The sequence below is a fragment of the Pteropus vampyrus genome, unplaced genomic scaffold, assembly GCF_000151845.1.
Source record: "Pteropus vampyrus isolate Shadow unplaced genomic scaffold, Pvam_2.0 Scaffold200, whole genome shotgun sequence".
Classification (NCBI taxonomy): Eukaryota; Metazoa; Chordata; class Mammalia; order Chiroptera; family Pteropodidae; genus Pteropus; species Pteropus vampyrus.
The window spans coordinates 3,029,099-3,046,472 of NW_011888981.1; the positions used below are offsets into that span (position 1 = coordinate 3,029,099).

At 38.5% G+C, this 17,374-nt stretch overlaps 1 protein-coding gene across 1 annotated transcript in view; it reads right to left on the minus strand.

Moving 5' to 3' along the window:
• Window positions 1–17,374, minus strand: part of TTC27 (tetratricopeptide repeat domain 27) — a 138,141-nt gene that overhangs the window by 29,537 nt on the left and 91,230 nt on the right. The window contains exons 13-14 of the mRNA XM_011372100.2: window positions 13,931–14,158; window positions 897–995 (exon numbers count right to left, since the gene is read on the minus strand). Of these exons, the coding sequence (XP_011370402.1) occupies window positions 897–995; window positions 13,931–14,158 (327 nt within the window). The remainder of the gene's footprint in view (window positions 1–896; window positions 996–13,930; window positions 14,159–17,374) is intronic.

Consider the following 17,374-nt stretch of genomic DNA (forward strand, 5'->3'; position numbering starts at 1 on the left):
AAATGTTCACAAGAGACAAATCTATGGAAACAGAATGTACATTAGGCGGGGCCTAGGGTGGGGGTGCAGGAGTGGGGGGTAGAATCTGTTTGAGAGAAGTGGGGAATGACTACTAATGAGTGCAGAGGTTTTCTTTTTATAATAATAAAAATGTTCTAAAATTGATTGTGGTGATGGTTAAACAATTCTGAATATACTGAAAAAAATCACTGACTTGTACACTTTAAATGGATGAACTAGTGCTGTAGACATAAATAAAATAAAATAAATGGATGAACTACCTGGTATGGGTTATTTACCATCTCAGTAAAGCTGTTAGATATTAAAAGACTGTAAACTGGAAGAACTTTCTAATAATGTAATTAACAAAGGCAGCACATTTGTGAATGACAAAATACATGTGAAACTTTGCTGTATATTTTAGCAAAGTACATTTTTAACTAAAAAACTGTTCTATGAAAATTATTTTCTAAATGAAACCATGAATAATTTAGCTATTATGAGAAGAAATTTATCTCTAGATTTATAAATCACATACCTTAAGGTGTGACCTTCTGTCAAAAGTATTTACTTTCCTCCAACACAAAAGGAGTTGCTAGGGGTTATTTTTAAACATAAAAATAGAAAAATGGAAAGTTATACCTTCTTTTTTCTCTCTCTTTTTAATTTTGATAAGAACACTTAGCATGAGATCTACTCTCTTTACAAATTTTTAAGTGCATAGTACAGGACTTTAGCTTTAGACACAATATGGTACAGCAGACCTCTAGAGCTTATTAATCTTGCATAACTGAAATGATATGCCCATAGGAAATGCTGCTCTGAACTACAGTACGACTTAAATAACAGAGAGTATCAAAGAGCTGTAATAAGGAAAGAAGACCAAAAAAACTTACATCGGGTTCTAGAGTCACACAACGCTGAAATGCCTTCGCTGAACCTCCATAGTCTTCCAAGGCCAAATAGGCACAGCCGAGAGAAAACCACACCCCGAGCTGCAAAGACCGAAAGTCAGTCATTCAAACAAACATACAGAGACATTTACCTGGTGTCATGTGAAAATTATTTAAGGTACTATCAACGAACATACTACTATACAGAGTGCAGAGCTATGGAATAAATATTTGCCTTACATTTTATATTAGCTTAAATGTAAGAAATTTAGCAATGGAAGCGGATTTTTCCCTATAATTTTCAAAGCTAATATGACGCTGAAAGAACGTGAAATATCACAGCGCATATTTTGCTGACCAAGACCACTCTATGTGTTAACCAAACTCCATGAATGCAATAGAGAGCTCTGTTTATAAGCCCTGATATTATAAATGTGGGGGGAACAATCTCATAATTTTACTGAGCATCAACTACATAAAAAGTATATAAAATATCAGCAGATTCACAACTGAAGAGTGTGTTACAAACTTAAGAAAAAGTTTTGCTTTCATCTTCAAGTTAGACCACAAGTACTTCTTCAGTTTAACCAAGAGCCAAACTGCCCTAGCACGTATCTGCTTAGACATGCCTGAAAATAACTGATAAAAAGTAGGCTCAGAATCTGGATTACCAAGTAGTCATTCAAAATGGAAAGCCTGATTTAAGTCAATAAGATCTGTAAACACAGAGATTTGGAAAACAGGTAAATTAGGAAGTAGCTACTGGAACTACCAAAGAATTCTTTAGTTCATAAGGTTTCCTTAAAATTCAATAGCCTCTATCAAAAGAAAGATAAACCTGATAAAAATTCAATGACATTAGTCAGAAATGCAGCTACTACAGTCAAGTTTGCTTTCCTTTCAGATACAGCCAGTACGGCCAGCAGCAGAATGCAGTCAGCCTTCTTACTGACTCCAGGACCAAGGCAGTGAGTCAGCAGGTATATTTGGTTGAACAATTTAGGGTGGGAAAGGAAATGAGGTGCTGGGTTATCTGTCCATAGCCTTCCGCAGAGGCGGAGGAGGAAACTACCCCTGCATCCCTCCTCCCCCAGCAATTCCCACAAAACTTCTTCCATATGGCTAGTTGAGGCCTGAAAGTTCTTTAAGCACATAAAGATTTTTAGCCGATAATTAGAGATAAAGCTTAGAAAGCAAACATCCTTGGGCAGTTTATAACACTTTGCCTTGAATTCACAAGAGGTTATAAATAACTGCTATCAAGAGTTTTATGGAGAACAGATTTTGTCAGAGGGATAGATAATGGATGCAAGGTGGGGGGGGGTGTTTGATGGGAGGAAGGAGAAGCAGAGGTACCAGGTTGAAACGAAGTTAGAAATTCACTTCCAGTAACTTAAAAAATAGTTTATTATGCTTTATTTTTGTCTCGTTACTTACAGAATCAAATGACAAGAGCTCCAGTGCATCTACCCACACTCACTAGATAAATCTTGAGATGGCCCGAAGTCTGATGTTAACTTGTAAAACAAGCCCTCTAACTTCTAACCAAGTTTTAAAATCTTTGTATTATATTTCACCAGTTAAAAGGTGCATTTTTTTCCCAACATTTAACATCTCAGAAATAGGTGCATCTTAATAACCAATAGCATGTCAGAGTTTACTGGCAGCATTAAGATGGCACTTAAAATAAATGTGCCTCTTAGTATTGATGGCATCCTATGTCCTATGAATTATGGAAGCAAGTTTATCTGGAATGAGGAATATCTCATTCTGGGACTAAATCAAGAACAATGAGAATTGTCCTCAAAGTTCTCAAAATGTATATGCCCTCTTTACTTTCTGCATCAGCAAAGATCAAACTGTCTCACATGTGTTTTTATAAAAAATAGCAAGTGTAAATTCAATGGAAAAAAAAAAACTTGATTTTTCAATCCACCTAAAAAGACAAAAGGTTATAAATACCTAAAATTAGCTCTAAAACAAACTGGTGATGAAGTTACTATTCACTTTTAAGTTTTTGAAACAAGTCAGTATGTTGTAACCAGTGTCATAAAACCAAAATAAATTTAATGAAATTCAGGCAGATGATTTAATTTAATATACAGTATTATGGTTCTCTTTTCTTTTTACTCTTCATCATTTGTGTTGTTTTAATAATTTGCATCTGAAGAAAAATTCTAAGATCACTAGCTGCTAGTACGTTTTCATCTAGTATTGATAACATATAATTATGATGGCAGATGACTTTTCTTTGAAATCATGAATTGGCTTTAAAGCAAACACACTCCAGGATCTCCTAATTGCTTGTGGCTGACCCAATAAACCATAAATAATGCATTCATACCTTGCTTCTCATTGAAGGCCTCAGGATTTGGGGGACTAAGAAGAATATTTGGTGCTTCTTTTACTTTTTTCATTTTAAACTATTACTTAAACTATTATTACCAAGTGACTGGCTTCTTGATTCAGGATGGTCATACTCTTAAGAAGAGAGCATCATAAATGAAAAAAATAAAAAGAAGCCTCAAAAACACCTCTTACATGATTCCCGAAATTAGAGTTGTATATGTTTGAGTACCAAAGATCTCTACCTTCTAGTCCAGTGCTATCAGATAGAAATATTATGCTAGCCTGATTATATTTCCTAGTAGTTGCACTTAAAAAAGTAAAAAGAAATAGGTAAAATTAATTTTAATGACATTTTTGACTCCATATATCCATATTATAATTTTGACATGTTATCAATATACAAAATTATTGAGCTATTTTATATTCATTTTTTTCATACTATGTACATTTTTTCCATCTTTGAAATCTGATGTGTATCCTACACTTACAGCACATCTCCACCTGGACTGGCCACATTTCAAGTGCTCAACTGCCACATGTGGCCAGCGGTACCATACTACACTGATTCTCAGAAACACTAGCACAGACCCTGGCACACCTTGCATCCTCCCCAATCCTTCTTTCTCCAATAAAGAAACTACCTCCTCAGGCTGAGACCCTCCCTTGGGCTCCTACCTTTCATATACCATAGTCACGCCTGCTCTCTATACTGCAGCAACCAGAATAATCAGCACTTAAAGGGCATCGAGTCCGTGTGCCAAGCACTGACGCCAGAGCTTCCCACACATGATCTCATTTATTCCTCACAGCAGCCTGTGGGGGAGAAACTATCCCCCTCACTGGAGAGACGAGCATGGGCTGCAGAGCCGGTCAGGGACAGAGAGGTGCTGCCTGGTGGGTGTGACTCCGGGTACGGACCCTGGGGCCACACTGCCTCCCTCTACACTATTCTGTCCACACACAGCCATGACATATGGTCCTTGTCACCGATAAAGAGAGAAGGGGGCAAAATTGGAGAGAAGATGCACTGGGAAAACCCAGAAGATCAAATTTTAAGAACCAGGGCAAGTGGACAAAGATGAAGCAGAAGAATAAATGGCCATGTTTAGTTCGACAGAAGAGCTAAAAGACAAATCTCTTATCGAAGGAATTGAGCACAAATGGAGAAAGAATCAGCTGACAGAGAGGCTCCGGCAGAGATTTCTGTGGCGCTTATTGCCAGGGCAAATTGTGAAGGAGGCTAGTTATAGGCGGGGCAGTGAACTTTAAGAGCTGACAGCCTAGATTTTCCTCAGGGAGATAATACAAAACATAAAAACACAAAAGCAGGCCAACTCTTTATTTTGAATGTGATGATATATAAATTTAAAAATGTTTTCAAAATCATTTTGAAAATAATTAACAAAATACAAGAATGGCTGAGAACATGGTCTCTGAACTTCCCTCATAAAGCCCCCTGGAGAAACAGTGATGAATCGAAAGATGCCTGGGATTGAAGAGGTTCTGAGCAACTGTATGACCTTGGTCATGTCACTTAACCTCTGCATCTCAGTTCCCCAATTATTAAGTAGGGATTGGATTAAGAAAAAATTCCAAGGCGCCTTCTGACCCCAGGTTCTGAAAACCCAGAGGTGACAGACAGGGTTCAAAGATACATTTAGTGCCATCTAGTGGCAAAACAAGTACACTGATGATACAAATAGAACAGTATTAGAATCATCAGGTTTGAGGATGCCTTAGAAATCGACTGACTCAAAGGAGGCCAATAAGAAAATGAGGCCTAGAAAGGAAGTCATTTGCCTAAAGCCACACAATGGTTCCTGGCTCCTGGTGTGCGACATGTGTGATGAAGACAGTGATTGCAATACTTTATTAAACCTCAATAATTAAAGTGGAAATTAAACAGTTTTCTACTCCAAGGGCTCACAATACTACGCATCACTAGACAATAGACATGGATTATTTTTACAACTAAAAAGATAATTTCCACAAGGGTATTCAAAGCACATGTGCAATAGGTGCCATCTGCTTATTATATATGACGATTTCCTTTCTTAAATTATGAGCCTAATACTCAATTTTCCTTCCTCCTTCAGGGTTTCTGCAGAATGAATAATCAGTAGCTTCATACTTTTTGCTAATTTTCCTTACAGGATTGACTGTTTGAATTTTTCTGGTGTCACATATAAAGTTTAACATGTTTTGATCGAATCCTAAAGCCCAGCTGCACGCTCCATTCTCTCCTTTCTCTATCCCTGACTCATTCCCATGACCCCAAAAGCAGGTAAGTTGCTGAATGGGGTTTCATTAAACAGAAAATGACCCAAGCCAAATCCAAGAGAGATGTCAATGTTCTTCAGTAGCAGCTTTTCCCAAAGTGAGGCATGGGGCTCACGTTTTTAAAAAATGTATACCACCAAGTCTTCTGTAACCAGATTTCTCATTTACTGAGTTGTAAGTTCTTCTCCCTAAGGAAACAGTCTTAACCTGTCAGCTTCTCTTTCCCTAAAGGACTACTTTCCTGTATTTTAGTGTCTTCCTTTAAATTAAAAGAGCAACGAAATTGTATACACACTTTTTTCTTTTACTAGGTAGGCTATTAATTGTTTAGTGCCCTCCTCTTAGTCCCGTCCTAGATTTGGTTACCATGGTTCTTATATTTTCCTACTCTTTCCAGAGCATTCACAACATGAGGTATATAGGTGTTTACATGTCATCTGCATTTGAGTCTCTCCTGTTAGATGTCATCTCCCTATTTTTAGGCTACAGATAAGGGGCAATGATGATATTCTAGCACCACCACTACCACATTGCAATAGGCAGGACAGGAAAACACCACCATGTAACATCTATGAGAACTTATTATGAGCCAGGAAATATGTTAGACACTTTACATATATTAGCTCTAATTTTCCCAGCAGCAAATCGAGATAGGGATCATAATCTCCACTTCGCGAAGGAGGAAACCGAAGCCCAGAAAGGTGGAGTGACTTCCTGCTGTCATACTCCTTGGGATTACGAGGGTTCGGAATCAGGTCTATGGCAGCGAAGCTTCTGCCCTCCCCACTTCCCTCAGACTCGCAGTCGCAGCTACAGCCCACATGCTACCCGGTGCTTGTGTTTCTTGGCAGGTATGCGAGTTAGACCTTAAGAGTTCCATTTTTTATTGCTTACCAATATAAGAGAGGGAGAACAAAAAGGAGTCTTTTTCTCTACATATTATTCGCATATGTTCATCCTGTCTTCTCCACTGGAACGTAAGCTCCAACCTCCCACCACAACTAACACAAGGTTCACAACAGAAACTCTGTAACTCCATTTCTAATAACATTTTCTTCCTTCGAACGCTAAGGTGAAAGAGCAAGTTAAGCCTACAAATCAAGGAAGAGCATAAGCTCCCAGGATAATTAAAATCACAGAGTATTTTATACCATAAAAGTTCCATCTTATGTATAGAATGGACGGGGAAGGTGGCTGCCTCAGTTTCTCTAAAATTCCCTGGTGTCACAGAGACTCACTTACTGTCATGTGCTGGACTGTCTCAAAACATCAAAGGTATATAATTTCACTTCGCTCTTGATGAATGGCCCCATGGTTCTGAATTAATGGAAGAAAAAGTTCAAACTTGACAGTCATATTCAAGGCTTTCCACAACTTCTAACTCGACCTCAGCCAAATGCATCACTGCTTCCTAACATCAGACGACGTCCTTCAGAGCCAAACAGAGAAGAGCCTAAGAGTAGCTGCTCTGGACCTGGAATGCCTGTGCTCAGATTCCAGCCCCCCATCTCATAAACTGTTGGATCTGGAGCAAATTACTTACCCATCTCTTTCCTCATCTGTGAAATGAGGGTAAAAACAGTAAGTACCTCAGGGATACTGTTGAGGATTAAAAACATAACAAAAATGCTTAGAACGGTCCCTGGCACTTAGTAAATATTCAACGTTAGCTGCTATTGTTATTATAACTGAATACAAAAATAAACAGTCAAAACCTGTAGTTACCAAGAAACCTTTGCTTTCTACATGGTTGGTTTTTGCATCTGCTGATCTCCTTTCCTGAAACATGTTTTCCCAATTTTTCCTCCTGTCCAAATCCTAACCACTCCTGCTAGTTCACAGCATCCCTGTCAGGCCTTCTCTGGATTTGGCTTGGGTCATAATGCTGTCATTAAACAACACAAATATGTTGTCTATTAACTTTACTCCTTGGTCACATGCAAAGTTGTTTCTGCCTCATCTCTCCATTTAGCCCATAAAAACCACAGCAAGGCAAGAGGCCATGGCTCAACACAATTCTTTGTATCTTCCTCAATACCTCAAACTGGTGTATAAAGAGTTTACACTTATATTCATGCGCAGACTATAGAAGATGCTTCAGAAACAGACACTGCAATTACAATATTAATGCTCTCATCTTCTTTCCAGTATCATTAGAAATATTATTCCTGTTTCTGGAGCTAATACCTTCATCTCTTCTTATTCCACTCTTCCCTAGAATGATATTCCCAAGTGATCTTCCCGTCTCTCTTTGTAACATTCGCTTTCTCTTTTATTCACTGGATTCATTCTCTCCTTTCAATGATGTCAAGGTGTCCAGTATGTTGAATAGTTTTACTTGGCTCTTCTGCCCCTCGGTACAATTTTCCACGTTTTGACTCTCACCTCTTTGACATGCTCCTAAAACGAACAGTCTATAGATACTGTATCCATTTCCTCATCTGCCACTCACCCTAAAACCTCCTGGAGCTGGTTTTGAAGTTCATTAGTGAGCTCCAAATCCAATGACCTCTTCTTAGCCTTTTTTTGGACTTTATCACTACATGTGACATTCCTCACTACACTTATTCTTCCTTTAGTTTCCACGAATCCCTTCCTTGGGTTTCCTTCTGTCTATCTGATCAAAACTCTGGAGTGTTTTGTTTGAATCATATTTTACTGGTGCTGTTTCTGCTAACTTCTTCCAACTGCGGGAGATGCATAAAGTTCAGGACTTTGCCTGGTGTTTTCCAACACAGTTTTCTGTAAAGAATTCATTCACTTGCCTGGCTTTGCCTGACTTCCACAGAAAAGCCCCAACCTGCAAGCTCCGGTCCAGCCTCACTGCTGGGCTTCAGGCTTTCATGTCCAGTGGACTATCGGCCACTTTTACTTAGCGAAACATCTTCATACCTGACATCCAAAATCACATCATCTTCCCCTGCAAGCAGTATTTTCCCTTCCTCTTGAATTCTCTTTACCTACCAATAGAGATATTTTCCTTTTTAAGCAGACAATTGAGAAAACTGGCATTTGCTTGGATTCCCTCCAACCTGCCGGTCCAATGAATAAGTCCCAGAAAATTTTCCTGTATAATGAGGCTTCAACCTGTTCTACCTTTCCATCCTCACTGCTAAAGCCACCGATCACTCATAAGTGACATTCATTCCTTATTTAAACTTAGTTTGTAGTTTTGCAGACCATCCCTGATACAAAACCAAACATTCCTATTTTTATACCAACTCGATTTCTGAAAGTCATGACAATGCACAAAAGCCATTCAAATATCACTCTCATTTTGCCTAAATTTTGTTATTAAACCTAATTGTACGGACATGTGTGAGAAGAGAGGATAGAATGTTTTAAATTCCACTACTATAATATCACTTCTGTCATATCACTCTTTACTGAACCACAACAGACTTCCGCATCTATAGAGTTACATAATCCTGAAAAAAGGCATTTCAGGCCCTTCATAAACTAGTTCTATCCATATCATTTCCCAGCGGAAACTCCCTGCTCTCTGCTGATAGGCTGACACAGCCTAATTCATTCCTACATCCATATCTGGTACACAGTAGGATCTTGATAATGCTTACTTAAGCAACCACATAATGTACTGTTTGAACTGCAACATTTTTGAAAGTGAAGCAAGACATAAAAAAAAATTTAAAATTATTTGAGTTAAAAAGACCTCATCTCTTAACCAACAAATTGTTGATCAACAAACTGGTTTTATTATATCATGGACCTATAATCTCATTCTATCCAAAAACCACTTTCGAAAGTAAAATTATTTTTGAAAAATAAAGTAAAAAAAAAATTGAAATGCTGATTATCTGAACATTTGAAAAACAAAAAGAACATGATTCAAGCTATATATTTATGACATTAGCACATTTCTGCAATATATTACAGAATTTAATTTTCTTAGTAGGTATTCATATAGTTTAATCAGATCCTTACTCATATCAAATTCTAATACTATGTCATTGATATTTTTCTGATAAGTTTATAAATAAATGATAGTTAGCAATCTAAAAACCACAAATGTAGATGGTATGCATGTCTTCTGGTTCTCTAACAAATGTACCACAGATGATGCGTTTAGTTTTGCAAACCACCCCTGATATAAAACCAAACACTTCTATTTTTATACCAACTCGATTTCAGAAAGTCATGACAATGCACAAAAGCCATTCGAATATCACTCTCATTTTGCCTAAATTTTGTTATTAAACCTAACCATATGGACATGTGTGAGAAAAGAGGATAGAATTCCTCTTTCTATTTGCTTTTATTCCAGGACTTAAGGGAGACAATAGCATGTGGGAGCTCTCGTCCCTCAGAGACAGTTCAAACTTGGATCATAGTTATAATGAGCCTATGTAGTTCAAGTTCGCATCTTGCAGTAGTTCTATACAACTGCAGCATCAAATGCCTGCATATTTTGGCATGGCTGATAGCCTGCCTGAATTGAATCCATATGACAAACAGCAGAATATCCTACATAACATCTGTTTGTACTGTGATGCTGCTTTGAACAGCTGTCACTTTTTTGTCTCGGTAAGTAATTAATTCAAAATTATATAATGAGACCATTAAGTCTTGCTAAGTCGTCCTTTGCAAATTCCCTATATCCATCCCTTCTTTCCTGTTGCCCCTTTAACACTGAAAACTGTCATGCTAGACAATTGCTACAGCCTCCTAACCCTGCCTACCTCGAGTATGTCCCATGGCCAGTGTTGCCAAAACAATATTCCTAAATTACCTCCACGCACACCACATTCCTTCATCCAAAACGAAGCCAAACACAAATCAACCCCTCAATGGTTCCTTGTCTGCCAAATACAAAGCCAAAGAGTTTAGCCTCACATTTAAGACCTTTCATAATCTGGCTCCAATCTAGCTTTCCCACTGAAGTGCCCTATTCCCTTCAACTCCAAGAAACATCCTCTCTAATGTCTACCAAAAGCAGTGATAGTCTCTTTGGTCTCTATATAACTAGTTCTTTACAAATAATTCACTTGGTATTTCTTTGATGCCTCATATTATTGGCTAGTTTTGTCTGTGTTCTTTTCGCTAGATTGTCCCAGAGGGTACAAGCCAAACTATCTGGTGATCTCTGCTACTGTTTCATTCTTTGGTTCAGTGCTATGTGCACAGCAGACAATCAGTATATATCTGAATGAATAATGGTTAAAGATATTATTTATTTACTCATTCAACAAATATTTATTGAATACCCAATATATGCTAGGCACGGTTACAGCACTAGGAAAATATAAATGAACCTTAGAGATAAAAATTGCTGCCTTCATGGGAATTACAGTCTAATGGAGAAGAAGAATTTTTTTAAGTTAGTTATACATAATATTAGAAGGTGCTAAGTGCCATGGAGAAAAATAAAGCAGGAAAGGAAATTAAGAAGTATAGGTAGGGCTATGATTTAAAAAAGAATGACCATGGAAGTCCTGTCCAAGAAAGTAATATTTAAACAAAGACTTGAATGAAGTATTGGAATAAAGTAGGCAGATATCTGGAAGAAAAAGTGCTAAAACCTGAGGCGGGAATGTGCCTGAAATATCTGAGAAAGTACAGAGAGGCTAATGTTGGCTGAGCAAGCGGGGGAACGGGAGGAGGGAAAGGCAAGAAGGAACAGGAACCAGGCTGGGGAAAGCCTTGAGAACCATGCAGGAACTTCGGCTATCATCACTAGGTGATGGTGCAGAGGGTTAACACGTCTGACTCACGCTGTAGGGGATCGACTCGGATGTTCACTGAGAGTAGACAGATGGGGCAAGGACAGAGGCAGAAAGACCAGTAAGGAGATAATATATTAATCGGGTGAGAGATAACAGAGATTTGAATCAGAATGGTGGCGGGTGGTAAGAAGGCACTGGATTCCAGATATATTTTGAAGGTAGCTCCGCTAGGATTTACTGATAGGTTAGATGTGGGATATAAGAGAAGGAGGAATCGAGGATGACTCTAAGATCAGATGGGGCAGACTTTGGCGGGGAAAGTTTTTAGAAGGGAGAGAACAGTATTTTGGATACCGGAATGTTAAGTTAGAATAACAAATGGGGAAACTGAAGAAGCCGAAAGATATGAGTCTAGCATTCATGAGAGAAGACTGGACTGAAAATAAACCTGTGGGAACTGTCAGTGTATAATGGTACTGAAAGCTATGAAATCAAAGGGTGTGTGTAGACAGAGATAAGCCCCAAGCACTAAGTCCCACAGTACCCCAGGAACCAACAAAGAAGACTGGGAAGGAGTAGCTGGTGAGGCAGGAGAAAAATGTTAATGCTAAGATGTTGAGAAGAGACAGTACTTGGGAACACAATTCATGTCTGTGATGTACCTGGCACTGATTTAACTTAGACTATGGAGGTCAAGGGAATGAATTTCTTTTCCCCACTGTTTATGACAGCTGTGGTTATGTAACCTTTAGGTAGAGACTGCTAAGATAAGCAAGGATATGATACAGTCCTCCATATAAGTAAAAATAAAATTTTAACAACACAATATTGAGTTCTATTTTCTGTCAAAAAAGCCTAGTGATAATCAACTTAGTGCAGGATTTCTTGACCTTGGAACTACTGACATTTTAAGATGGATAATTCTTTATCATGGGGAGCTATTCTGTCCATTATGGGATGTTTAACAGCACCCCTGATCTCTACCCACTAGAGTCCAGTAGTATACTGCCCTCAACTGCCAAATGTCCCTTGGGAACAAAATCGTCCCCTGTTGCGAACCACTGACTTTAGAGTAAGCTGTCAACAAAAACCACCTTCTAAGTATACGCTAAGCATCCCTGCTGCCAGATGCCACTGTCGATTTCTGCTGATATTCTGTACTTATACTTGTCCTACTCTCTTCTCCAGGCTTTTTACCAGCCAGCTGATTTGAAAGCTTCTCATGTATTCACCACTCAGAGTGAGAAGAATAAGTAATTATCTTAACCCGTCATAAAAAAAAATGTACTTTTGGTTCTTTTTCAATGTAAAAGACATGCTCTGAGTCTACCCAGTTCAAAAACGACCATTCCTGCACACTCAAGCTCATAGCAGCATTATTTACAACAGCCAAGAAGTGGAAACAACCCAAGTATCCACTGAAAGATGAATGGATAAACAAAATGTGTCACATCCATACAATGAAATATTATTCAGCCTTAAAAAGGAAAGTCTGACACATGCTACAACATGAACGAATCTTGAGGACATTAGGCTAAGAAAAATGTGACAGTCACAAAAGGAAATACACTATATAATTCCACTCCTATGAGGTACTTAGAGTAGTCAAATTCAGAGACAGAAAGCAGAATGGGTGCCCACGACTAGAGAGAGGAGGAATGAGGGAGTTATTGTTTAACGGGTACAGAGTTTCAGTTTCGCAAGATGAAAAGGTGGAGATGAATGGTGATGTTTGCACGACAATGTGAATATACTTAACACTACCGAACTGTACACTTAGAAATGGTTAAGATGGAAAATTTTATGTCACGTGCTTTATACCATTAAAAAAAAAAAAAAAAAAGAGTGCAGGCTCCAGAGACAGATTGTCTTGGTTCAAATGTTGGCAAAATGCCTAACGAGGCGCCTGGCTCATAGTAAATGCTTGGTAAACATTAGTAATTCATTATAAATTCGTATTTTAACAAGAATTATACCAAGTCAGTTTACATGTTTGTCAGGAGTTATGGTTGACAGTCGTGTGTGCCTCTGATTGCTGAAACGGGAAAGCGGTTCTAAAGAAAGTTTGATTAAATGAAAAAATGCCTATGAGAATAAAATCATTTCACTAATATCATTAAGTACAAAATAAGGTTGTTGTCTTTCCCCTCAAAATTAGGTCCTCTCCTGTGGATTTATCTTGTCACTCATTTTAAAGATCTAGACTTTTTGTATTATTTTTTTTGAACCTTTAAATTTTCTTCAACATTTAAAAGCATGTATGTGTTTATAAAAACTGACATTGTTTCTTACAATGATCAACGATCCATTCTATATGTTACCTTATTTATAAAAAAGTTTTTCTTTCATTATTGATTTCAGCAATAACTTGCAGAGTCCTACACTGTGTGTACTTTTACTTCTGGTTCATTTCCTTCCTAACGTTTCTTTTCAAAATGGAACCTAATTTTAATAGCTGTATTTGCCTTAAGGACAGTTAATGGAAATAACAAAGTGAAACAGAAAAGTCAGTAAGTGGAACACAACAAAAAAATGAACAAGGAAAAACCTACTTGTCCACTTTCGGTGACAAGCAAGAAGTGTCTTAGAGACTAAGCTCTTTCTTTGCTCTCAGAGACAAGCTCACCAGTCATTGGGACAGAAAATGGATGCTCATTCAGTAAGAATCAAAATCAAAGAAAAATGTCAGTGCCAAGAGTGCATGGGTCTTGTGAATTGTCTAACCTGCATGGGATTAATCTTCACCGAGCGTTCAAAGCACTCCACGCATTCTTTAAACTCCTTGTGTCGCAGGTGAAGGAGGCCTTTGGAGCGCTGGGCACGTGCGCTGCGGTGCTGGGACAACTCCCAGGCCTTGTCATAGTGAGAGTGGTCTCGGAGGACATCTCCGAGCAAGCAGTACAAACTTGGCGTTTCTTTCTTCTCCAGCTCTTGCCTAAGGATTTCTTCTGCCTAGAAATAACAACAGAAATAACTAAATTGCTATTTTTTAAGTATATATACATGTTTTAACTCACACGATCCAAAATTTTACTGTATAAGTTTGAGATGACCTGGTTCTTTCATGCATCTAGGACACAAGCCAAATAAGACACAAGTAAAAGGAAGGAATAAAAAGTGGTGAATACTGCTTTACTGGCATGTGAAATTCTCATGAAAGGCAACAAGGAGAGGCTTACTTCATGATATTGGGGGGACTCATTTCCCTGCTCCCCACTCTGGCTGTCAGTACTGTGACCATTTGTTAGAGCAATGCCTTTAATTCACCTCTACCCAACATCAACGAAGTATGTTTTTCCTTTTTTAAAATAGTATGCTCAGGGAGCCTTGGATTGCTGAGACATTTATAAAAGAAGGAAGAGGGTATGATTTAATGGGCAGTGTTAAACACCTACCTCATAACCAAACTGCACCTCTCAGATAAAACTTGCTCACACAAGACCTATCTGCTTCCCAACAGTCCATTCACTTTAGAAACTAAAGACCACACAGTGCACGGGCTTGGGTACTATTTTCATATGTCCAAAATTCAGATTCACCTCGTCATCCAAGCTGTTCTGTACAAATTTATCCCCACTTTCCCTACCCATGTCTGTTACCTACTGTTTCTGATTGATTTCGACAGAGAACAGGAAGCACAGCAGTAGCACTGCTTTCCATCCTCATACACAAACACTTCCACATAAATAGCAGTGGAGTCACCAAAGATGCTAAGAGAGCCATGGCCACGTGGATGCAGATATCCAGGCGGCCATCCTTTGGTAGCCGAAATGATACCTTAGACTCCCTAACTGAAGTAGCTGGCAATCTTAAAGTTTGTATATTTAATTCTTTAGGTTGGATATTTCTAGAATTCTTAAGCAGTCTGATTTTTTTGTGAAATCTTTTAAAAGATGGCTGTGCTTCCCAAAGTGTCTTTGGGTGCTGGCCCTTTTGCATTTCTGATACAGTATGGGTTATGTCGGCTTTTTGGCATGGTCTGAAAACAGAACCGGAATTTATAAAATAGATTCTAAGGGAAAACAGTTCTAAGTCCTAAATGGCCAAAATAAACATGAAGTTTTAAAATATAATCCGTGCAATTCCTCTGCTCACAGGTAATATGATATTAATGTATCTATAATTCTGTACCATTAATGTACCATAATTCTGTAAGGTCATCTATATAAATACTTGACATATGCATTTTTATATATATATGTCTATGTATTCAAACGAATTACGTGTAACAGACTGTAGCCACAGCAGGATTCTTGCTGAAATGATCTTACGATGTAGTTGATGGCATTTCCCTTGGCAGCATGGCATTGAAACTTGATACCCACACCCTCCCAGGAATTCTGAAGGCTGATTCACTTAATAAGTTCTTTCTGCTTTAACCAGCTAGAGTGGGGTCTGTGGTCTGCAATTAAACAATGAGCATAATAGTAACCGGGTACAGAAGTGACTGCAGGCAACATAACCCTGCAGAAAATAACTATTTGTGACTGGTTATCTGATCGGGTTGGATTTGAAGACAGTGAAGATCCAGTGATCTTGAGAGGGCAGAACACTGTTAGTCCACGACATCCAGTGATGAACAGGTTCAATTATCCCTGGTAACTTACGACAAAGCACCTGTCCAATGCAAGGCTTTTGTGTGCCAAGTGATAGAACAATGTGAGAGAATACGAGACTGTGAGGTTGAGTAGCTGCTTCTAAATTCACTGAACAGCTCAAAAAAAAAAAAAGACATTAAGTGTTTTATATCTTATCTTCATGGAATTTCTATGACTGCCTAAAAGAATTTCTTTTCCCATAAAATCAAATGTAGACACTGCTCCCACAGGATTGCTGAATCACAGTATAGGATGAATTCGGTTTCACCAGTTCTGTATGAAAGTTAAGACATCTGAGTGGGCTGATTTAATATGTCTTAGTTACTCATCTTATTTCCTCTACTGCCTTTTAGCTACACATCATTTTATTATTTGTTCTAGGCCTACTCATGTGCATCTTCAATATAACGAAGTTCATTTCAAGTTAATGTCGTGCCACCTCACCTTTCTCGTGTCATAGGTGGACCAGTCAAGCCCTTCCTAGATTTCTGTTTCACAGAAACAATGAGAGATAAATAAATGACTGCTACTGTTTTAAGCCACCTAAGTTTTTACATGGTTTGTAACATAGCAATAATTACTGGAACAGTTGTTTAAGGTAAGAGGGTTACTCTACTACCAGCTAGTTCGTGGCCAGGAGCAGAAGAGGGCATTGATTATGAAAGAGCAAGACCCAAGAATTTAATGAGGACGTTGGAATGATTCAGATAACAGAAACTCCTCAACTCCTCTGAGTTTCCTAGGCCGGCAGAGGCGACCCTCCCCTCTCTGATAAGATTAGTGCTCTCTTCCTTAAAGAAAGTACCACAGCTGCAGCTCAGGTAGTTACCTCGCAGGAGGACACTGATTCTCATACCTAACTCCCTCCATCCCTCACCGCCTCCAGACTTACACACAAAAAGAACTGCAAGATGTCAGTAATTTCTACAGGGAAAACCTTGGGACCATATGGAAAAAGAGAATCTAAGAGCACTAGACCACAGGCAAAGAGGATCACAATTGTAAATCAGCTGAATTTAGATGCTCATCAGAAATTTTTGATTCACAGTGCTAACTCAAGCAGCTGGGGATGGTTCTAAATTATTTGCTCAATTGCCTGACTAAAACCTGGACTCAAACGTGGCCAAAACTAAAGCTGAGATGCCAGAAATTCCTTGGTATAATGGGGAGGAAAGAACTTAGAAAAGCTGTTGTTAATTTATTATTTGCAACCTCTTCACTCAACCTTAACAATGTCTCCTATGAGAACCCAAGGGTTACTCCTTTCACCTTGGCTTTGAGGAACACATTGTATATGGGAGTAACAGCATCCTTGAAATGTGCTGATAAATGTCCCGTGTAAGCTGGGGGGAAACTCTGGAGATCCCTCTATTGAAATGAGCTTCCTGATTTCAATAGAGATGATTGGAACAGAAGGTAATAGAGACTGGCCTGGAAGCAAGATGAGCATAGTCATTTGGCACAGCTAGAGTGATAATTTGAACAGTGCAACTAACATAGATCTTAGGTGGTGGCTGACTGTTCGTGAAGACTTAGGAACAAATTAGATGGGCAGCCAACTAAATTCAAA